This window comes from Mchenga conophoros, linkage group LG11, assembly GCF_057382185.1.
Source record: "Mchenga conophoros isolate Kocher_MC1m ecotype Shallow Benthic linkage group LG11, M_conophoros_male_GT1.1, whole genome shotgun sequence".
Taxonomy (NCBI): domain Eukaryota; kingdom Metazoa; phylum Chordata; class Actinopteri; order Cichliformes; family Cichlidae; genus Mchenga; species Mchenga conophoros.
Window position 1 is genome coordinate 26,069,069 of NC_140536.1, and position 23,766 is coordinate 26,092,834.

The following is a 23,766-nucleotide window of genomic DNA, read 5'->3' on the forward strand; positions in this document are numbered from 1 at the left end:
TCCTCCTGCCTGGCAGCTCCAAATTCAAAATCCTTTGTCCAATATATCCACTGTCTCTCCTCTACTAATATCCAAGCCATCTCACCTTTGCTTCTCTAACTCAATATGAACCAAAATCGTTCAGAAATGTTCCCTGCACCTTGCTGCATCTGTGCCATGCAGAATTTAATCAATCCTAAAGTAAAAGGGGGTCCAACTCAGTACAAGCATGGCATACCTAATAAGTGGCTGGTGAGTGTATATATAACACTTTTAAGAGGGAAAAAAGGATCGACAGTTACAGATCAATTTTATTATGAATGCGTTGCTGGAAGGGTAAAAGATAAAAAAGCCATTTAGATACGTGAAAAAAGCTTCCTGTTTTCCACATCAAACGGTTTAATTCTATTATAAAAATGTGGTGGCATTTTAGTGACTAAAGACAAAATAAGGCATTAATTTGCTCCAAACAAACATATGAAGTTACATTTATTGAAAACCATATATAACTATTAACTGTACAATGTATATATTTTCATTGTTTTAGTAGTAATTACAATTTCATTACAGGCAGCCCACTACAGACATCTTTATGGCATTAGCAACTGAAGGGTAATACCCCATCATGGTCATATAGGAATTGGTCTCAGCTATGGCCATAGACAACAAAATGTTTAGGAAGGTAAATGGTCATAACTAGTCTCTTAAACATCAAGGGTAAACATTTTGGCAAAAACTCCATTCAAAGTGTATAGAGACTCATCTATTTGGTAATATTACAAGCCTAGACCCAAAATGTTGTACTCACATTCTGTAGCTGTGTAAGCACAGTGAAGCTGTGGTAGAATAGCTGCATTGTGCGCTCAAAGGAACACAAAATAAAAACAAAAGCAAAAAAATAACATCCTGGTAAGCAAAAGAGTTTTACTCCATTTTCTGCAGTCAGGTTTAAACAGTTCATGATCAACAGCCAGAATTTACAGGCTTATTATACAAAGGCATTGATTTGTCCAGGTATGACCGAGACATACAGTAAGTTGATGATGAACCAAGCAGTTGGCACACAAACTTCCTGATTATTGAACTGCACATGCTAATGATTTATTCTTCGTCCAAGTATCAGCAGATTTGAATAAAAAATAAAAAAAATCCTCAAAGGGCTTCAACCTCTGTAGTTTGATTCAACTCATCAACATTTGGAAATACTTGTAGTCTCAAAATATATATTTCAGTTTTAAATATCAGTCTGTTGCCTACTTGAACAAACTGCCTCTGCTGCTGGCAAATTTCTCAAAGTGCAAGCTGTTCTTCTATCTGATTTACCACCTGATCTGACAACGCTGGGGATTAGTGCTGACTCTACAGCAGGATTTTAGAGTTTCAACATGACTTTGTTAACGGTCAGTCACATCCTCAAAAGCTAAGAGTCTTCAAAGTGCAACAGTTAATTCATGTCAGGTGACGCTAATGCTAGTGGATCTACTTTCTGAAACAAAACACTGCATCAGACAGAATAGTGTTACCCTATAGTTTGAATTGTTCTAGTGTTGTGATCTTCAGTGTGTTTGGGAAGAATACATGTGAAATTTACTTCTTAACTGAGGCATGCAACGTCTGTTAAACATCACTATCACTTTGCCTCCACTGGTTAAGAAAAAAAGGCAGATTATGCAAACGTTGGTGATGAACACCCTTTAACGGATCCACTGCTCCTACTAATGTGGTGACCCTGAAAAGCTTGATCCTGCTGCTCTATGTGGATTTACTTGCATGAGAAAAATAATTACTTGTAGTCACTTTTTTTCTCCACTGATACACAAAAGTGGCCGAGTCACATGCGCTCAGACTTTATGTTTTTTAAATGTAGTCAAAGGACTTTGATAGGTGAACGGAAATCAAGAAGATTAAAGTTTCATACATAAGAAGGAAAGGATAAAAGTACAGCTGTACTGTACAGTATCAGATAAGGCATTCCTTTCAGGGACTAAAGTTTTTATACTCAAACATCTGGATGTTGATGTAAGATGAGGCTGTTTGATGATAGAGACGTGGCAATAATTTCACTGGCTCTTGGCCTAAGAGAATCTCAATACATTTTTATAGCTTTTCATGTGTACAAATGATATTCTTTGAATTTAATCTGATTTCTCTTCATCTCAGCGTAAGGCAAAAACAAAAACAAAAATAAAACAGGTAGTGCTTCTTTGCATGCATACTGTTATGTATACATCCAACACATGCACTATCTGCACAAAAACCCATAAACATTCAATTGTTTTTCCCTCTCATCATCCCAGGCCGTGCTGTTTTCATGCTTCTCAGGGTACACTGTGCGTAATCCAACAGCTATGTAATGAGGTGCATTTTTCATCCATTTTCAAATTCACTATTAATCCCTGCAGAGATGCTTCAGTGATGCGTGGCTTGGTTGGTTATCCCTTTCATTAATCCGTAGAAAAGCAGTTTCTGCAATTCGGGCTATTTGAAGTCTCTCAGCTACTCCTGTCCTCTCAGACTATGGATGGCAACAGAGATTATATAATTCAGTAGAGTGCTGATATGTCAATCAAATCAACCAATCCCTGATTAGAATCTGGTAATCCTCTCTCCAGAGTCTCCAACAATGAGACGGGCCATGGAAGGATGGATCTATAAAACATTAAGAGATCAGGAAAATGAATATTACTAATCACAAGTGTTAGCAAAAAAAAGCAGCACAGAACACACAGTACTTAAGTGTTGAGAGTAGAAACATACAGTACGTAAGTTGCTGTTGGCAATGTGAATGAATAATCAGATGATTAATTAAAAGCTTTAAAAGTACAGAACATGTAGTTATTACAAACTAAATTCAGACTGAGACAAATGAAAAGACCTAGGAATTTATCACTGTGGTTTTACTCAACAAGTATTATTTATGCTAAATCTTGTTTTTCTTTCTGACCTGTGCTTGAAGCGGCCCGTAGGGCACAAGCTCTCCGTCCACAGTGAGTGTTCCTCGTGCCGACAGAGGCTGCAGCCTGAATGCTTTACAGGTAACGTGGCTCACATAGGGAGAGCTGACAGAGTGGTGGGTTCCTCTTTCCATGGCAAAGAAAAGTCTCAGTAGAGTTGCTCTAGAGATCCCTGCTCGCACAAAAGTCAGATGGATCAGCCCATCGTCAAACCTGGCCTGGGGTGCAGCAAAAAGGTCAGCCCCAAGGTGGGTCTGATAAAGGGCCAGGACCAGGACAAAGTCCTCTTCAATGGTGATCCAGTCTCGAGTGGGAAGGGGCTGGTCAAGAGGGGGTAACAAGTCATCCCTTGCTAGATTTAAAGGCAGCGAGAATGATGGACGGTTCTTGAAGGGTCCTGCTGGTTCAGCAATGTCAAAGTTAAAAGAAGAGGATGGCGTGCGTAAAGAGGGCGAGGGTGATGTGGAATTTGGGGTGTTAGGACGAGGAGCGAGGTAGGATGATGAGTGTGGGGAGGCACAAGAAGGAGACGAGGGGGGTGTGGGAGAAAGAGACAGGGAGAGAGAGTTGAGTTTAGGTGGGAGGGAATTTGTCTGGGAGTGCTGAAGGAGGGAGAGGGGCCTTGGCCGGGAGGCGTTTTGGTTTTTGTCCAGGGTTTTGGCCTTGTAAGAGAAGGGAGAATGACGAAAGGGAGAGGAGATCGTCAAAGCTCGCTCACGAGCGACATCCAGTGTGTATGAATCTTTCCGGTAGTAAGATCCATTCAGATCCATATCATCGACGCCATTTGAAGTGCCTGAATCTGCATCAGCCTCCTGACTGAGAGGCTGGTTGCAGAGAGCTTCGGCTATCTGGCTTGAAGGGGCTGAATTCTTTCTCACTGCCTGCCTGGTCTCATGAAGGCAATCCTGGTGGGTGACGCCATCCTCTGGCTCTTCATCTGCCTCTCGCCCCATGACAACCCCATAGCTCTCACCCAGCTCTCTCGCATGCAACACTCCCTCTCCTTCTACAGAACCACTGCTCCCTTCCCCGTCCTTACCTCTATCATCTTCCTCAATCTCCTCTGAGTATTGCTCTGCTGTTCCATCATCTTCCCTTTCATCCTTGATTCTCTCCAGCCTTTCTTCCCTTCCCATACTGCATTCATCCCTTTCATTTGATTCTGAACTTGTCCCTGATCTCTCTGAACAAGTCCCTGACCTCTCCTCCTCTGCTTCCATCTCCATCTGTCCCTCCCTCTCTCTGTCTTCTGCCAGACTGCTTGCCCTCACCACACCAGTTCCTCCTCCCCTGGCCCTCTCCCTTCTTCTCTCCCTTTCCTTTTGCCTCTCTTCTTTTTCCCTCTCTCCCTCACCCCTGCGCAAGCTCCTCTGTTCACTGATGCCCATGTCAGAGCAGGTGCGATGGATAGGCGTGCGGCAGAAGCCCTCCAGGCCTTCTGTGATACTGCGGGAGAGCGGTCTCCTTGGTGGAGGTGTGGCATCTGGTGATGTGGTGACAACAGAGGGTGGTAGGAAGGAGAGACGACCCTTGTAGGATCGTAGAGAAGCTATGCGCACTAATGTGCCCAGGGTGAAGCGAGCTGAGCCAAGACCACGATACCTGGAAGAAGACAAGACTGCAAGTGAAGCTACATTTTGAAATTGACGTCACATAATCCAGAATAAATTATAAGCCAGGCTTTTATGAAGAAAACAACATTAGATTAAGATTCTGAAAACTTGAAACACCCACCTCTCACTCTCAATGTCCACATCGGACACAAAGCCCCAGGCAACAGAAAGAAAGGAAAACAGTCTCCTGGGTCCTGCAGCACGGTTGCTGTTGGAAGGGGCGGGGCTTGTTGTCACAGAGACCAGGTCCATGGGTCGGACTCCGCCTCGACAGAGCAAAAAGCAGCAGTTCAAAAGGAGGGGCTCTCGAAGGCACATGTCATACCTGAGGAAATTTAAAAAAAAGTAAAAATAAAGACAGATCTGTACAACAGCTATTCAAAGACTAGATTAAACAAAACAAATATACATAATTCTACGGTCTTTTGTTTAGGAAAAAAACATTGTTTTTTATGTAGTTTATTTTAACAGAATAATCTGGGTATCCATGGGCTTTTTTGTAAGGTCAGTTTTCATAAAAATAAACTAAAATCATCTGACTACATCAGAGGGTCTCAGGATCATCTAAACCTCCCTGTACAAGCCAGCAGATAAGGACGTTACATTGAACATAAATGTCACGACAACTGGATATTCTTCTCGGAAGTTCAGTAAAGCAAAAGAGACATGCCATCATATGAATGTATGAATATAATAAGAAAATTCAGCACTAGCAAAGAGAGCATCCATTGACTCTGAGACCCTCTGTGATGCAGATCCAAGGAGGTTTAAATCATAGAAAATTATTTCTAGACAGAAGGATTCATGGCTAGAAAATGAACCTGGTATCAAAATGTAGATTAAAAATGAGCCATTTCATTGGCTAAAAGTTGTTTTGACCAGCCAGCTATCTCACAGGATGAGATAGCTGGCTGAGGGTTTACAGAAAGTGCACTTTTTTAAGTTTCTCCAGAAACGTATCAGAAAACAGATAATTCTTTCAGGGTATCACAGCTTGTTTCTGTTACTCTCTGTCAAAAATATTAAACTGGTTAAGTTTTGCTGTGAAAGAGTCTGCATATGCAATCTGTAATATGATTGGCTCATTCAGAGGTCATAAAGTTTAAAGAATTAACTTGACTGCACCCGTTATCAGCAAACACAATCTAGACTGTCAGCATTACTTTAAATCATCCACTATGCAAACACTGAGGGAGATATGAAGACTTAATGTTCCACCTAATTCCACACTGTACAGGCAGCTGGAAGAAAAGCTTCAACCTAAACAGATGTGCTCACCCTGCGTGGTGATTGATGGAGCCAGCCAGTGCATTCCCAGAGCCGCAGGGTAGAATCCCGACAGGTGTTTTTATTGCTTGTTCCCAGTCTGAGCGCTCCATCAGCCCATTAATTACCTGCAGGAAAACAAGACAGAAGATTTAAATAATCACAGTGTTAGACATAGACATACATTTACGTGCCACAATTTCAGCCTGGTTGTCCTCTCAGGCCAAAAACACCTTACCTCATGCAGTAGACCATCCCCAGAAACAATGATGATGCCATCCCACTCTGGGAGTGATATCTCTCTGATGAGCTCTCTGGCATGGTTCTGGCGTTCTGAGGGAGGGTAATTACGTTAATGCCTGCCATATAAATGCATACATTCTGACTCATTGGGATGTTTTAGACCTCAGGGTGTTACCTGTCTGTATAAGGTTGTAGCTGATGTTGGACTCTCTAATCATTGGCAGGATGTGGGTCTGACACCACTGCATTGCCTGGCCTCTTCCACTGAAGGGATTGACCAATAACAGTAGTCGCCTGGGACGAGGTAGCAGACTTCTTGAAAATTCTTCACAAGAAAGACAGAACAGGATGGATTAATTAAAACCTGCACAGCTCTGGTCCAGGACAAAGAAAGTGGTTCAGCACATTTTCAAAACCAGCCAACTGGTTAAGCTAAGCTGGTATTACAGTGTTGCCCAACCTTGGACTCTGAATGCATTTATCCATTTGAAGCCTCCTAAAGTTCTCCTGACAGAATACATATCACACTGTCCTTCAAGAGTGAGTTTGTCAATCATTTAAAGTCAGATATATGATAAAGGGCACATTTAGACTTCAAATTATAGGTATTATAGTTGGTCAAAACTAAACAGTGGCATACGAAGGCAATGAAATTACTCTAGTCCTGTTCTATAAAACCTGTGGGGAAAGTAAATATCTAAGGATAAAATTCAATATAAACTATAGTATGTTATAGATGAAACCACTGGTGCATGAGAGGATATTATGTGGCTGTGCTGTCACATAATCCTTGATTATGCAATAAACCACACTTCACGCTATTGTGCGGAAAACCCATCTGACCACACCTATAATGCCCGTCAGCATAAACATTCTCAGTATTGGGCCACTGAGTGATTCAGAAGTGTGATTATGAATGTTACACAAGCAGAAATTAAAAAAAGAATGACAGCTGCATCACTGCGAGTGAAGGGTATGCACTAAAGATCTCAGAAGACGAGGAGATTTAAGAGACTTAAGGATTAAAGAGTGAGCCTACAGACGAGGAAAAGAAAAACAGAAGATGGGAGATGCCGATTAACTCTGTGCCACACAGACAATGGAGACAAAAAAAGTAAACACAAACACAAAGTTCATGCTGAGCTGTCAGATAACTGAGGATGGTGACTCCCCGCCCTCTGTCTCTGCATTAGACACTGAAAGATACAGACCACATGTGCAGGAAAGATAAGAGGAAGGACGTATAGGTTTAGATGGAAAAACCCCCACAAAAAAAATAAAGAAAATGATCCTGTTATGTGAAACACACAAAATCCAAAAGCTCTCGATGCTAAATCTCACAGCCTCTTAGGGTGCATTAGTGTTAATCCTCATTTGTCTTTTATATAATGCCCCAAAATGTTAAACTAGTCTTGTTACCATTTGTGCCCTCAGTGAGGAAATGTAATACATTAAAGTCTTGGTTCCCTGTGACATTACGCTAGGCTTAGTAGAAGTTTACAAAGAGGGCATGGAGCAAAGTGGATTGATGCTACATTGTGTAGGTTTTCTACTGTAAGCATCTGAAATTCAAGACTTTATCAAGGAGACAAATACAAAGGCTAAAGCTCCATAAACACTGTGATAAGCTATTAGTGTTACTCTTTTAATTAGGCCATCAGCTCAGTGTACAGTACCAACGATCAGGGCGAACTGTGGTTTACAGTTGCTGCCACTATCAAATCGATTTCAGCCTAGTCTTATATAATATAATAGAGCAGATGTAGTTGTATATAAGACATCGGAAAACTGAATTTTGCCTTAATGAATTTTTTGCCTTATTGTTCACTAATTTGCTTTTTTTATTATTAAATTATTATTATTAAATTGTGATAAAATAAAATAAAATAAAAACTGTCTGAATTACTCCTGGAAAATGTTCAAAAGCTTTGCTTCTACTGCCCATGGTCATTTATAATAAAAGTTTATCATTATGACATACTTACATTTAAGACAACATAATAAAATTCATGCAATAAAACAAAAACAAAAAAATCACACTCTACAGTATATAAATACGCAAAATTGGTATGTTCATTTAGAAACAAGATCCAAGCTGCACAAACAAACCACAGGTAAAACATACACTCACCTGTGTTAGCAGTGACCATCACACCTCTAAGTAGACACTGTACAGCAGCCGACCACCTCTCAGCTTCAGCTCTGCTTTCTGCCAGATAGGCCCTCACCTGCCTGCGCCGGGACACTCCTTTCCTTCGTTTTCCTGGTGGGTACCAGTACAGCACCAGCAGAGGGGGAGCAGGGGACCGGGGGCAGCTGCATCCCACCAACTCTAATAAGGGTAGCAGGAGACGAGCTTCTTTTCCAGGCCGGGGGGACAGGCGTTGTATATGTATGTGGGTGTGGGTGAGGGTCAGGGCGTAGTTGGATGCCGGAGCTGGAGTTGGAGGAGCAGCTGGGGACAGCCCTCCTGAACCACCGGGGCTGTTGGGACTACTGTTATTGTTGCTGTTTGTTCCCCAGCTGGCAAACTGACCATGAAGGAGAGCTTCTGCTGGAGAAGGTGAGGAAGGTTCTGGGGATCGCATTTTCTTTGCTCAAAGTTAATCAGTCTAAAAAAAAAACAAGGGCTTCTGAACTCAGATGCTTGAAGAGCTGGGCAATCTACCAGCTGTTCATGTTTTGCAGCACAAATTGAAAGACTATGTCTGTCGAGAACTTTCTCCTTAAAATCTCTTCGAAATCATTCTTTTTGTCAGTGCTTCAGTTTAAGGGGTAAAAGTCACAAAAAATGATCTTCCTGTCGTTCCAGTTCAGATATATGTCTTCATTTGAAAAGAATACAAATAACGGTTCCCAGTTTAATCCTTCTTCAAATTAGAGTATTTTTTATTGATCCAGTGAAGATGGGAACTGCTTAAGACCAGTCTTTGTGTCACAGTTAGAAACCTCCCATCAAGGTGTGATCTGTGGAGCTGTCAGCTCATACAGTTGGCTCCGAATTGGAAAGTGGACAGAAAATACATCAACATAGTCACAACAAACAGGATTTTTATAAAATGTAGAATCAGTCATTTAAGCAAAAAAAAAAAAGTGTTCTTCACAAAGTATAAAAATAAGTTTACATTACAATGTAAAAGCTGCCTATTGTGATAGCAATACAGGGCAGCTCAGCAGCTACTTAACAATGACAATTCGCCTTAAATAATTACACATATGGACAAAAATGAAACTCTTAGTTGCATTAAAAATGATCATTAAGTATGATCAAGACAAAACACAAACACACCTTGTTTAGACAAGGAGGTTACAACAATTAAATTAAATTAATGCACAAGATTTTTGTAAAGTAAGTTGCATTTTAAGTGTTGCCCAAAAAGTAATTAATGCCACAAAGATAGATTAGTGCAGACTTTTCAAGACCTTTGACACTTCTATTGCTATCTTGTTCTAAGTGACATAAAGGAGGCAGACAAAAGGAGTGACTAAGCCAGTTCTCCAGACAGTAGTGTGATAACATTCACTCAATCAAGTACTACCCCCCAAGAGGAGGAGCAACACAAAGACAGGTGAAAAAACAAAAATGACAACAGAAATCAAAAACAAAAACAGAAACAAAACAAAAGACAAACAAGGAGACAGTTCCAGTTGGGTCCTTAGTTTATGTCATCTTAAAGTCCTTGAGTCAAGCCTCACGTTCCCTCCCAAATATCTCTGTTCCTGTTTGAGGACAAAGGAGAACAGCAGTTAGTGGAAAAAAACAACAGTAGGAAAAAGAAACAAAAGCAGGGGCCTGACTAAGAAGCAAGTTCAGCATACCCTGAATATTTTTTCCTTATCTGGTTTCAGTTACTCTAACATGCACTGATCAGCTCAATAACTTAACCCAGTGTTTTCCAAACTACCTGCAAGTGCGTTCGCTTGATGTGTCATTAAGACACAGGAGGATCTGACATACGTGTATGTAAAACATTTTAAATTCAGTGCCAGTGAGGTTAAACTGTGTGAGAACATGTAAAAAATAAAGAAAAATATGGTTTTCCTGTCTATTCACAAACTTTGTATAAAGTTTGTAAGAACAAGGCACAGGTGTCCTGTTTTAAGATCATGCTACTAAAGGCGTACAGAACACTAAAACTACTTTAAACTTGCTAGCAGCAAACAGAAAAAAGCCTGTTCCTGTACAGCCAGTGAAAGCTTAGTTCACATTGCCAGCAGTAAGAGTCAGACCCGCTCCCGGTGGAAGTTGGACTCTATCAGGGCTGCCCTTTGTCACCAGTTCTATTTGCAGCTTTTGTAGACAGAATTTCTAAGTGCAGTAAGATTGTGGAAGGTTTCTGTTTTGGAGGCCATGGATAATCTCTTTGCTTTTTTGTGGAATCATGCAATTTTTATTTATTTTTTTTGCCTCACCAGGAAGTGGCCTCCAGCACCGAGGTGGTTGGTAGCTTAGTGTGAAGTGGGATAAGAATTAGCGAATCTAAGGCTATGTTCGCACTGCAAGCAAAAGCGCATCAAATCCGACTTTTTTGACCCTACCCTAAACTGTTGGGAAGACAACGTTGGAGAAACGTGAACATTTTATTTGTACTGTATAATCTGCAGATTCTGACAGAAACCTGCAACTATCCTTTGAAGCACAGCTCCTCTCTAAAACTGCAATAAGGATAATTATTAGGCCATATGTAAATAACAAAATAACTTTATAACTTAAAGAAAAATTGGGAAACGTAAAGACTGAAACAAGTCTTTATATTAAGGGCTATCAGTCAAACAATACTGTTTGCTCTGGGTCTAAACAGAGCGCGTTGTGTGTGATGTCTTCTTTTGTGCATGCGGGCCACTTTGAGGGTTCACACTAGAGCGCTTTTGCTGTCACATTTTATTTGTAGTGTGAACAAGCAGACAAACAAATCGGATCTGATCAAAAAATCGGAATTGAGCATTAAGACAGTGTGCAGTGTGAACGTAGCCTAAGACACAAGGTTCTCAGTCAGAAAAGGGGTGATTGCCCACTCAAGGTTAGAGAGGAGTTGCTGGCCGAAGTGAAGGAGTTTAACTATTTCTGGGTCTGATTCATGAGTGATGCGAGTTTGAAAGGCTGATTGGCACAGCATCAGCAATGATGTGGACGATAAACCGGTTTATTGCGGTGAAGAGAGAGCTAAACTTGATGGTTTACCTGTTGATCTACATTCCTACCCTCACCTGTGGACCCAAGCTCTGGGTAGTGAACTGAAATACTGACATCATCAACACAATCAGCAGATTAGAGATAGGGTGAGAAGCTTGGTCGTTTTGGAAGGGCTCAAAGTAGAGTCATTCCTCCTACACATCAAAAGGAGTGGGATGCTCCCTGGGTGCCTCCAAGGTGAACTGTTTTGGTCATGTCCTATCGTGAGGACGCTCTGGGGTACACCAAAGAGGTGCTGGAGAGATTATATCTCCCAGAAAGACTGTGAATACCTTGGCGTCTTCCTGGAAGTACTAGGGGAGGCAATGGGGGGGGGGGGGGGGGGGGGGGGGGGGTCACTCTGGTAAGACTGGTACACATTCAAACCATGATAGTGGTAGATGGATGGATGGCACTAAGAATCCATTGTTTCTCATTTTTCAAAATTTCTCAGACAAAAACTTCACCCCCTCAAAATAGCTGTACCATTAGGTCCATGGGTCAGAATAGATCATTTACTCTGGTAAAAAGCGAATCACCCTTTGTAACACTGATAATCCAGTGTTATAGCTGATGTTACCTCAGTAAGAGCAGAATCTTGCTTGCCAGTACAAGCCTCAGCACTATGACCACACCACAACGCTGTGGTGATAACCATGACATGATTTTGCAAATATTTAAGAAATCAAAATTTAAGAAGCACAACAGTAAATTACATGAAATGAATAAAACTTTAGATTGATTGTACTGCACAAAAACAATACTTCAGTCAAGTACAGAGGAGGACATTGATGATAAGAAAACTGATTATGGGTACAGGGTGAAGCAATATAAGATTCGTTATGCCCTTTGACCTGAGGTGCGTCTGTGATAAACCACGTAATGACTCAAGAGTCACACATCCTCAACTGGCTTGCTGAGACACTATTTTTTGTAGAGGAAAGGTTGCATGACAATTCATGTGTTTTTTTTCTAATTCAGGGTAACTTCTGCGTAACAGGATTTAGGGACACAGTGTCTCTTTCACGGTTTAAATAACCTAACCTAAATAATTGTATTATATTTTACAGACTTTGCAATAAGCATTAGTACAGTCTCATATTTGTACCAAACAAGGAGGTCTGGTATCACCTCTTATCAAAGAGCCATATCAGGATTTTCCCTGTATGGTAAATCTTTTATTTCCCTCCAAAAAGGTTTTAAACTTCTACCAAAGTAAAACAAACAGAGGTATGATTTTTGAAAGTGGGATTTCATTCAGTCAAGCTTAAACATAACTTTGTTTTACAACATGTCCCCATATAATAGGAAAACGCACAGACTTCTGCATAAAATACTCATGTTGACCCTAGAAAAACCCTGGATATATAATCAAAATACACCGAAACACATGTATTATTTTCAAATTACATTACACGTGAGGTTATAGCAATGATAAATTACCAAGTCAGCAGGAGACAGATCATTAGACTTTAGCTCATAAAGTACAATTGCTGCAGTCTCACCTGGGACTTCGGTTTACCCTAAATTAATAAACTGTTCACATCTTTCAACTTTTATAGCAGTCAGGAAACATTATGCAAGCTGTGGTGTAGACAAAATCAATACTTGGCTGATGTCCCGTCCTGATAAAGCACACACACAGAAAAAGACCCTACCGATGCCCATTGTTGCACCTTACCCTGTCCTTGAATCGCAGGGCGGGGACACCCAATAATAATAATAATAATAATAATAATAATAATAATAATAATAATAATACTATGCTCCGACTAATTTTGGTCTCCCACACAATGAGGTTGTCTTTGAGTGACTTCAAAGTACAAAGCCAATTTTCGATAAGGTTACACTTTTGAATTCGAGGTCGCTCTTGTAGTAAAGGCGTTATTAAACATTTATTAGCAGCTTGTCTGGTAGTAAGAGCTACGTCTATGTGGTTAAACTTTAATGCTACATGGATTTGACAGGCTGTTAGCCTGCTAACCTGTTCATGTTTAGCTGTATTTTGACAGTTACAGCACAGGCGAGCTAGAGCCGATAATTCTAGCTTGTAGTGCCAGAAATGAGAAGGTGAAATATGAACTGCAGGAAGCGGGTCTTTGTGTACGGTAAACAGAGCTGCTAAGCAATAGTTGTGAATCGAGCGTCACTAACATTAGCTAATGTAAACGGCTGACACGCTGCACAGGGGCTAACTAGGGGCTTTCTAACTGACATATAGTCCCAGTTCAACCCGACAAATCTATTCAAATATAACTCCACTAAAGATTAGTGAGGAACACTATGGACAAATCGAAATAAAATGCCCCCTTTGTTTAATTAAATACTTAAATTAGCGCATAGGACACATGGTTTTAGCTAGCAGTTATTAAGACCCTATCAAAATGAGCAACAGGAAAAGTTGTTTTCGAGCTTTGTATGTCGCCAGAAGCATATCTGTATAACCCATGTTTAATATCATTTCATGGTTTTTAAAGAAGAAAAGAAAAAGCCCCAACTACCTCATCTTGGCTCCCCTCTTTCGACAGATAGCCTCTGAATGCTGTGGCTCGGTGCAGGAAGTATGTGGAGACGCAGGAGCAGCAGCTCTGAGCGGCGGAGAGGAAATCCAATGACGATAAGGAAAACAGAACACCCACCCACCGACATTCTCCAATCATTGACAGACCAGCACTTCCTGGCCAACTCACTTGTTATCAGGCCGGCTGATAAATGCCAATTAAAAGACGTGTCCTGTAACATTTACGTGGGGACCTCAGTTTATTAGCCACATGCCATTCTTGTCTTCCAGCATGGCTGGTGCTTTAACACGAGCTCCACCATATTAACAATGAAGGGTGTATTTTGCGAAGAGCAAGCAGGCAAACAAAAACACAGAAGACATTTTGTACAACCAGCCTTTTATTGGTAGCAGAGTGAAAACAAAAACGCATTAGTTCTTGTAGCCGCAGCTGGCTCTGCGACCACGGGCTCTCTCGAACTTCCTGCCCTTGGAGCGGACGTAGGGCCTGGAGAAAGACACAAAAGGGTTTAAATTTAGCATATCTAACACATAAGATTAAGTTCCATTTGTCCCTTGAACTCAATGTCAGTGGTAAAAATCGATCTCTTATTTTTCCAGTGGGAAAAGACCGAAGCAGGTATTTGAATGAAGCCTTTCATGGCTGGGCCTTTACATCATCCTGTGAGTCACAATCCAGCTATGTTGATGGATCATACATCATCCTAAGAGCTTCATTTGTTTGGGACAAAGTGCTGGAATTTATTTTGTTTGGGAACACATTTCCATCAATTCATCATTACCTTACATCAGCCTCACATGTCTTTACTTGTTAAAGGTAGGTTTCATCAACATGTAAAGTACTTTAGAAGTGTCTTCTGATTTAGCTCAAGAGTCTTTTTATAACATCATTATTAACATGTGTGAAAGACATTGTTCTACACTGACAACCAACACCACCTCTGAACTCCTCAAACCTTAAAACTATTGTATTTAAAAACATCAAACACTGATTAAATCAAGAGATATGTACCATGTCTACCACCTGTAAGATTTATTTACTAATTATGACTGAAGTGGTTACCACTTCAATCATGCTTTTAATAGGGCGGAGATTTCTAATTCACTTTTGTAATCTCGTCCTAGGAGACGAGCCCAAGAAACAGCTGGACGTGTATTTACTAAGTCTGAATGTAAACCCTTAAAAAAAAAAAAAAAAAAAAAAAAAAAAGCATGCCAGAATAAGGAAATCATTTAATTCTGGCCTTTGTGGACTCCTGGGCATTTAAAGCATGAAGCAACAGTGGACTACTGAGAATCCCTTGAGCAGTTTTCAAACATGCATTGGAAGCGCTTCTCACAGCTGTGTGAGTATGATGACCATCAAAAACTTAACCACAAGAGCACAAAACTGTGTCCAGACATTCTGAATATGTCACTTCCTGCTAAAACTAAACATTGATTAGTGCTTAGAGAACTATGAGGCTTATAATCTCCTTATGTGTGCTACAGACAAGAAAGGGCAAGTTAAGGCAAGTGTGGACAATGGTCTCCCTGATTCTCTCAACGCAGTCCTGAGTACATGCACATAACCAGCTTTAGTTAAAGGCTAAGTAGGGCTGTGCGATATGACCAAAATCTCATATCCTGATATAAAACATCTATCATCCGATAACGATATAAATCACAAAATTTTAACATTTTCTGTAAATTCTGTGAATCTCTGGCAGCTCGACTCGTGAAGTGTTTCCAGCTGGGCGCCATGTACCTGGAGTCCATTGTTTTAACCGATGCATGAAACTACACATTTTCAGTCATAAGTTGTAACGGCCGCCGTTTTCTTTGTGAGTATTTATTACACGGCGTGCTGCAGGGAAAAGCCTGTTCTAACGTTTGAGTCTAAGGTTTATTTTTTAGCACCTGACGGCTATTTTTTGCTTCTCATCCGTAAACACTGCATACTCTTCAAAATAAACTGAATCACGAGAAAGAGTCTCAACAGGATCTTGAGCTTTATTGTGAAAGGTTTATGTGGAAAATAAACAAGCGGATACGCGATGGTCGTTGTTGCTAACGACAACTAAAAAGAGGCGCGCGTCCGTCTGTAGTGTGGTTATATAAGAGAGAACTTTAAGAAATTAATATAGCCACTACAGTGACCATCAAAACGATGAAAAAATATTGCAGTAAACAGTTTATTTTGCGATACCACGAAACAAATGACAGCGTAAAATGAAACGATAGATGTTTTTATATCGTCATCCGATATATATTGTTATATCGAACAGCCCTAAGGCTAAGTAGTTTTTTTACAACAGCAACTTCACATCAGATGTACACTTACTTGGTGTGGCTGTGAGGGGTTCCAGGAGCCTTTCCAAAGTGCCTGTAAACCTCTCTGGCTTTACGAGGTCCTGGAGGAAAAGACGATATTAAAGGTTAAAATATACACACACACACACACACACACACACACACACACAAAAGTCATAACTGATGGGAGACCCGGACCCAGTTCCAATCAAACATCACTCCAACTCGGATTTAGTTCAAGTATTCTTTTAAAAAAAAAATATAATTTGTATAATAATAATAATAATAATAATAATAATAATAAGTATATAATTTGTTTCCTTTTCCTTATGTCAGATATTAAATTAAGTGCAAGAATCACGATCGTGGCTGAGGGGCGATCTGGCTCAAGAATTGGCAGTTCGTCTTGTAATCGGAAGGTTGCCGGTTCGAGCCCTGGATCCGACAGTCTCGGTCGTTGTGTCCTTGGGAAAGACACTTCACCCGTTGCCTACTGGTGGTGGTCAGAGGGCCCAGTGGCGCCAGTGTCCGGCAGCCTCACCTCTGTCAATGCGCCCCATCACCAGTGTGTGAATGGGTGGGTGACTGAATGTGTAAAGCGTTTTGGGGTCCTTAGGGACTAGTAAAGCTTCTATACAAATGCAGTCCATTTACCATTTAAGTGCAAGAATCACATTTTAGTACGGACCAGATTTGTAAATATTAGGGAAGCACCACTGCAAGTTTTTTGAAGTTATAATGCTCCGACCTCAGATGTCTGCTGATGCTGAATATGATGTCCTAACTGCTGTTTGCTTCCTACATGCTATGCTATCTCCACCTGCACCAAACAGTGCTGAGGTGTGACAAATTAATCACAAATGAATCGATCCGCCAATACGAGATAAAGCTGTTTGAATCAGGAGTCAAATATCACACTGATAGATCCTTACCAAATATACTAAACACCTGAAGGAACAAGAAGACCGTGAAAGCCTTAAGAGTGTAACAGACCCTAAAATCTAATATTTGCACTTATTTAATGTAATTATCGAGGCTATTTGAGGAAGAAAAAAAAGCAGATGACAAATGTTTAACACAATGCTGCAACATTATAGTATGTAATTACCTAAGCTAAACTAAATATTTACATGTGAACTGAACTAACGTGATTGTTTGAAGTTAGAAAACTGTAATAAAATAACAAGAGGACACGTCCTTAGTTTTAGTATTCGTTGGTTTGGTGAACTGTGTAAATCACAGCTTGCCTAACGAGACTTTGGATGTCTTCAAGACTGTGATTCTACCAGTTTCAATTCTACTACTTAAAACCTGTTAATGATTATCCTAAATATTGTACCTTGAGCATACAATATCCACCTAATAATCAAGTATAAAGCTAACACAGAAACTAATAAAAACTTAACATTCTCAAACAATTAAAAAAAAAATAAAAAATTAGAAACAAGCAATCTGCTCTGGAAAAATACTGAACTTCAACCCAGTCATCAGTTCTTATTGCATGTGATTATTGGTGTTATTTGCCAATTTTTTGGTTGTACCAATATTTAAATGAGTATATTTTAATGCTTGGTTATCTCTAATGACAATAATGACTGAACATTCCCTCAAAAAAAAGTCAGGTGAAAAAATCTTATGTGGTTTCAGATAGGCTAAGACAGTGTTCTCTTGTAAGATATTGACTGCCATTGAAAGCAGAAAAATACATAGTTGTTTGATGTACAATCCTCATCTATTGCAGTGTGTTCTTAGCCTCCAAATAGCCAATGAAGCTCAACCACTACAGCTTCAGCAAACTGCACACTTAAGCTGTTATCTGGTACATCTTCCTTATTGGCCAGTTTCTAGGGCATCTGGTGGAAACAGCTCGTTTCAAAAATAGGATCTCCAACTCAATATGTTCAGTTACCTGACAGCAGCACCGTGCCATGTCCTTTGGGAGAAGCCAAAGCCAGCTGGTCGAAGGTCATCACCTGACCTCCTGCCTTCAGGATCCTACGGCGGGCACCATCAGTCACCCTCAGAGCACAAATCTGTGGGACAGCAAGCAAGAGGTGAGGTCTGATTTGAGATTTTTTTTTTTAAGCCACCTTTACAATGTTGAAGAAGCAGTTAGTAAATGTATTTTCTGGTGGGGGTGGGAGTGAAGTTGAACTGTTTTTTCTTAAATGTAAGACCTACCTTGAGCTTGGGGATATCCTGAATCCTGACATCATCAGTGACTGTTCCCACGACGACAGCGATTTTGTTCTCACGGCCGGGAAGCTTCATCTTACGGATCTAGGGGAAAAAAATAAACAAACAAAAAAGAAGAAGAAATTGAGGCAAATCAATGTGTGATTATAGAACTGATAACAGGGAGTACTAAAATAAAAATCCAGTCATTTGTTTTACAGAATCTCTAAAGACGCATTAAAAACTAAATTGAAAGAGTAGCAGAGATGCACCGATCCAGGGCGCACAATCAGCCAACTTTCCAACATTCTGGTTCCAACAACCAGCCTCCTACATGATCGATTTACCATTACCACGAAGCTTACCATTTCATGAATGCGCAACACATGCACGGTGCTGCAGAAAAGAAGTTGCACTCACACACTCACAGCTATACCGGACATACTGCGAGTGTGGGTTTCACACTGAGCGAAAACAACAAGTTGTCCACTTATGTCAGGAATGTTCATACCAGGAAAACCAAATCTAATCAAAACCTAAACACAGATATTTAAAGAAACTCAAACGTAAAGCATCTAGAACTAAAGCAATCCAAAGCTCAGAGACAGCCACCAGTCAGCAGCTTCAGTATGCGCAAAGGGTCAAAGCAGTTAAGAGGAAAATTATGGCAATGAGCAACATTATTATTCCAGTATCCGGCATTTGTCTTCTTACACAAATCTGCTGAACCTGCTTTGATTGATGTGATCAAATCTGTCAGGTAACAGTAGGCATACAGCAACTCATTTTCCATTAAATTTTTCTACCTCTTTCCATCCATTGTTTCATTTGTTTAAACGAGAGATCCTGTAACTTTCTGCAGCTTGGGCGAAACTGTAAAGTGAGCCTCTTTTATTATAAGAGTAACTTCTTCCTTAAAGAATTCATTTTGTTAGTATATGCTGTCAATTGTAGTCCTTAGAAAGGAAATACACTCAAAAAATTGGAAATCTGAATCAGTAAACTGCAATTAGTGCATCTCTCATAAGAAGAAACCTTAGAGAAGCCCTGATAGCCCTCTTCCAGCTTTATTTTAGGTTCACTGCACAGTTCGGTACATTAGGCCAGGGATGCTGAAGACTAACCAATTAACCTGGACACCATAGTAAAAGCAAACAGGAGGATACATGTGTGAAAATCAAAGTGAGAGGAAGAAAGACCTACCAGGCGGGAGACAGCAATGGGAGGCCTGTTGGTTCTGCTCATGAACAGCCTCCTCAGGACGACCCTGTTGAAGGGAGCATTGGAGCGGCGGGCCAAGAACCTGTACAACTGTTAAAGGCAAAACACCAGGAATGTCAGGATTACGGGTTTCAGACTGTTCAATAGTTAAAATGCACAAGCTACCATTTCAAACTTCACACACCTAGAAATTAATCTTACCTTGACCAGGAGCCTCAGATAGATATCCTGGCTCTTTGGCTCCTTCCTGTGCACCTTACGGTCCTTGTTGTGCCTGATGTCGACTCCCTGGAAAATTGATTAGAAGCAGATTCATATATTAATCAGGTAAGAAAAACATAATCTTGACCAAGAACACCTCATACATCTAACCCTCAACTGTTTATCTTTAAAATTAAATATATAACACCGAAAACAAAATAGAATACATTTAAGAGGGATATTACACACTACATAGCTCATACTCATCCACATAACAGCGGCCGATACACACGTTGACACTCTGCAGCTAACCGCTAACTCTGAACGGCATAGCAAACATGCATATAGCGTCAAATAAGGAAACTTCTGATCTTACGACACATACGTTAAATTTGGGACAAAAATAAACAGTGACCTGTGATAATATATAGCATCTTTAACCCATTGTAAATCTGACTTATTCTCAACTTGAAGGCGTAAAGCTACCACCGGTGTCGGCTCCCAAGAATATAGGCTAATGTGAATTATAAAGTCAAATCACACGAAATCTTAGCACGACTCGGACATAAAGTATGTTTATAACGTGTAAATGTTTTCATCTAAAACATCAGGTGGTTTAATTCAGAGGATGACCGCGGATAGTCTGACTATCGTGTTTTAGAAATTCTGTTAGCAGGACCTACCATCTTGGACTCAGAGCGAAAAGGGAAAAGGAAGACCCGAGGTCTCGCGATAAGCTGTGCGCTTAGATCTCAGGCGCCTGATTGGTTAGAGAGCATGCGTTTCCTGCCCCAACAGCTCGGATGATATGGGATGGCGCCCCCAGTGGTAGAAACAGAAAATGAGCATTTCTCGAGTTCATCTTTTCGCATCTTTTTGGTTTAATTTAGTTATAAGTATTTAAGCAAATTAGTACATTGAGTAAAATACTAGAAGGATTATTTTTTTTATCAGGCATTTTGAAAATAAACACGGAATTTCACCCAAAAAGTAGTTTTATATCACAGAGCTTTAAAAATGAATTGTTTAGATTACATTTTGTATCAGAAATGGTTTAGCAACAGGAGCATGATTTATATTTAGCATATGAACAAATTGTTTTGGTTAGTTAAGTGGAAAATTTTACGTGACCTCATTATTAAAATTATAATAGCCTTCGTTTTTACCAGGCATTCATACCCGGTAATGTGTCTTGCGTTTTCCATGCTACATCGCTACACCATGCATTCTGCAAATGAAGCTGAGGCCACAGGGTGTCGCCAAAATGTAAAAAAGGCGACATCATATTTGAATTTTAATGTTTTATTGCTCCCTGACCTCTTTATTCCTCTCAGATCTCTGCCTGGGGGTTTTGACATTTACAGTGCCGTTTTATTACTACCCCGCTTTTCTATGCTGATCTCTCAAGTGGTTCTTGTTGTGATAATGATGTTTGATCTATGCATATTGGAGGATTAACAGCCCAAAACGGTCGCACGACTGAAAAATCGGCTCAAAATGGGCCAAAAAAAAAAAAAATCGCACAGTGTATGCCCAGGGAGCACCGAAGGAAGTGGTGGTGTACACTAAGTATTCATTCAAATACTATGTTTAAAAAGAAAAAAAACAACAACACCCAGAAGTCAACAGGTTATGATCTCAAACACATTCCCAGATGTTTGAGTTAGTAAGCTGCAAATTTGAGATAAGCCAAATTTATTGATGGTGAAAATTTCGTTTGTTTTGATTCAATAGCGGAAAATAAACTTTAGTATTTCATATTTTGGTAAAGTTGGAAGTGAAGTAGAACATATAATGTTATTAAATTAATAGACATTAACATGATGAGATCATTTTATACACAGAAACACAGTTAAACCAAACTGTTTGTGTATCTGTACAATGTATTTTCCCACTTTGTTCTTTAATGTGACAAACTAAAAACTCACGTTAATCAACCAAAGTAACTTACACAGAGAAACAGACATGCTGAGCAGAATTCTATATGATGCTTTTAATTACATTAACACGGGACACCTCCCTGCAGGTGGAGGAGAGGGGCTGGGTGAGTGGAGGTGAAGAGATGAAAGCAGGAAGGTTGAGGGTGTGGAGAAGGATGTATGGGGTCTGCAGGTGAGGGTCGTAACAGAGGAAGGTGGTGAAAGGAGGTCAGAAGGTCTCGTATCTATCTTGAAGTTCAGCAGCCTCCTCAATGCCCCTTTCAGCAAAAAACTTCCTAAACAATCTCCATTTACCTCTTTCCTTCTTTTCTTGCTTCTCTTTCTCTTCGACTTCCATTTGTTCTTGCTTCTCTTGCTTTTTCTGGTCTTTTGTAGTGTCTGTCTCTTGCTCACAACATTTTCTCTGCCCATGCAACTCCATCAAGTTTGTATAATTCTGCAGAAGTACTTTGTAGTTATTCTTAAGTTGCTCCAATTGTTCCTCCTCATCTTTAGGCTCCTCTTTCATGTGTTTACACTCCTGCTGGTGTTCCAGCATTTCCTCCACACCTTTCTGACTCTGGGCCTCTTTGTCTGGCTTCACTTTTACACTTGCATCTTTTGGATTTTCCATTTCTTGCTTCTGCGCCTCCGCTGTTTTCATTTCTGCTTCCAGTTGTTTGTAACGTTCTTCAAGTTCCTTGTATTTCTGCTCTGTTTCGTTTTTATACTTTACAAAAAGATCCCAGTGGATGTAGCGTTGCCTTTCTTCCAAGAGACCATTTAGACGTCTCCTCAGCATGTATGCGCTCTCGCTGAGGTCTTGGTTTGCTCTTCGGAGGGCGTTGAGCTCATTGTAAAGCGGACCACCCCAGCGAGGAGCGCCAATGTTTAGTGGATTTCTTTGGTAGTTGAACCTTTGGGTCATTGTAAAAAAAACTAACTTTTTTCTTTACCTTAAACAAAAGAAATCCTTTCTAGACACGAAATTTAACGTTCAATAAAGTCTCTTGCTGTTTGCAGTTGAAGAGCTTGTTAGGTTTTGACGGAAGAAAACACACTGACGAGACAAGCAAAGAAGGTTTAAACGAGGCTTTCAGCTGTTTGCCACCGCGTGTCCATGGCAACGACCTTTGACAAGGCTCAAGTTATTTTGCTCTTCAAAAACAAATAAATAACGACACACAGCACACAGTTTTGTATTTAAAATTTCGTTCCACTTTCCCTTTCCCCAAATATATTCGATAGACCCTGTGCACGTGAAAATGCTAACTTCCTGGTTTGAGACCGGATGTGGGGTTGTACATTTCCGGTAGCTTTACCTTGCGGTCAATCGCTACTGCGAAGATATACTCCAAAATCATGTCCAAAACTCGAAAACGGAAAGTTCGCGTTAAGTTACAAAGAGGAGAAGGTGGGAACACTCACAACTGTTGTGTCATAAAAAATTAAAGAGTTTAGATCGATCAGTTGTTTACATCACTCAACACAAGCAGAACTGCATTACTGCAGCAGAAGACACATCGTCCACATTCAGAAGCACATCTCTGTATAGTGACTGGTCTTATGATTTAACCAGACAAATGTTCAGCATTCAAACTGCAGGTGAAGAATAGTCAAGCCAGATGTTTCCCCCATAATGTCGAGATCAGTTAGTCAAGTACACACATACACAGCACATTAACAAACCCTGAAAAAAAGCCACACAAAAAATGAACGATTGCTGGTAACGGTTTCTATACATTAGTATTTACGAAGTGTATGTTGTGACTTACCTTAAAAATTACAGTGGTCCCTCGCTAATAACGCGGTTCACCTTTCACCTCGCTGTTTCGCAGATTTTTTAGTGCAAGTTTGCATGCTTATTTTTTTTTTACACATTGTGTCCTGCGTCCTGATCGCTGCAGACGATCTCCTCCGGGACGTCTCTCCTGTACAGTACAGAATCGCTGCATCGATTTATAGCAGTGTGACTCTGAAGTGCAGTACTGTATGTCCACGATGTCCACGAAACGTTTTGCACTGTCAAAAAATAAAATTGGCCACTTGATTTCACCTATCGCTGGTTATTTTTAGAACCTAACACCCGCGATAAAGGAGGGACAGCTGAGAAATATAACATTTGAATCTCTTTTCTCTTTTGCCCTGAGGCGGGGGAAAAACATCGACAAGTCGATGAACATCATTTACAGATATATTGGGTAAA

At 40.3% G+C, this 23,766-nt stretch overlaps 2 protein-coding genes across 2 annotated transcripts; both read right to left on the reverse strand.

Moving 5' to 3' along the window:
- Positions 1–272: 272 nt before the first annotated feature.
- On the reverse strand, positions 273–13,840 carry sphk2 (sphingosine kinase 2). The gene is made up of 8 exons (XM_085291941.1): positions 13,733–13,840; positions 8,190–9,778; positions 6,234–6,383; positions 6,054–6,148; positions 5,828–5,943; positions 4,671–4,874; positions 2,924–4,538; positions 273–2,628 (listed from the first exon to the last, which is right to left on the reverse strand). Exons 2-8 carry the CDS (start codon positions 8,644–8,646, stop codon positions 2,566–2,568), a joined length of 2,700 nt encoding a protein of 899 aa, XP_085148067.1. The 5' UTR covers positions 8,647–9,778; positions 13,733–13,840; the 3' UTR covers positions 273–2,565.
- A 274-nt stretch (positions 13,841–14,114) lies between these two features.
- Positions 14,115–20,391, reverse strand: rpl18 (ribosomal protein L18). Its single transcript, XM_085291943.1, has 7 exons — positions 20,325–20,391; positions 19,642–19,728; positions 19,423–19,530; positions 18,226–18,324; positions 17,954–18,077; positions 16,076–16,145; positions 14,115–14,239 (listed from the first exon to the last, which is right to left on the reverse strand). The coding sequence occupies exons 1-7, from the start codon at positions 20,325–20,327 to the stop codon at positions 14,164–14,166; spliced, it is 567 nt and encodes a 188-aa protein (XP_085148069.1). The 5' UTR covers positions 20,328–20,391; the 3' UTR covers positions 14,115–14,163.
- Positions 20,392–23,766: the final 3,375 nt, after the last annotated feature.

Coding starts and splice junctions, on each gene's coding strand:
- sphk2 (XM_085291941.1), bottom strand. CDS start 8,646: ATGCGATCCCCAGAACCTTCCTCACCTTCTCCAGCAGAAGCTCTCCTT. Junction 6,149..6,233: donor CTACAACCTTATACAGACAG/GTAACACCCTGA, acceptor ACCCTCCCTCAG/AACGCCAGAACCATGCCAGA. Junction 4,875..5,827: donor TCCATCAATCACCACGCAGG/GTGAGCACATCT, acceptor AAATTTCCTCAG/GTATGACATGTGCCTTCGAG.
- rpl18 (XM_085291943.1), bottom strand. Junction 19,531..19,641: donor ATCTGAGGCTCCTGGTCAAG/GTAAGATTAATT, acceptor TGCCTTTAACAG/TTGTACAGGTTCTTGGCCCG. Junction 14,240..16,075: donor ACCCCTCACAGCCACACCAA/GTAAGTGTACAT, acceptor GTCTTTCTCCAG/GCCCTACGTCCGCTCCAAGG.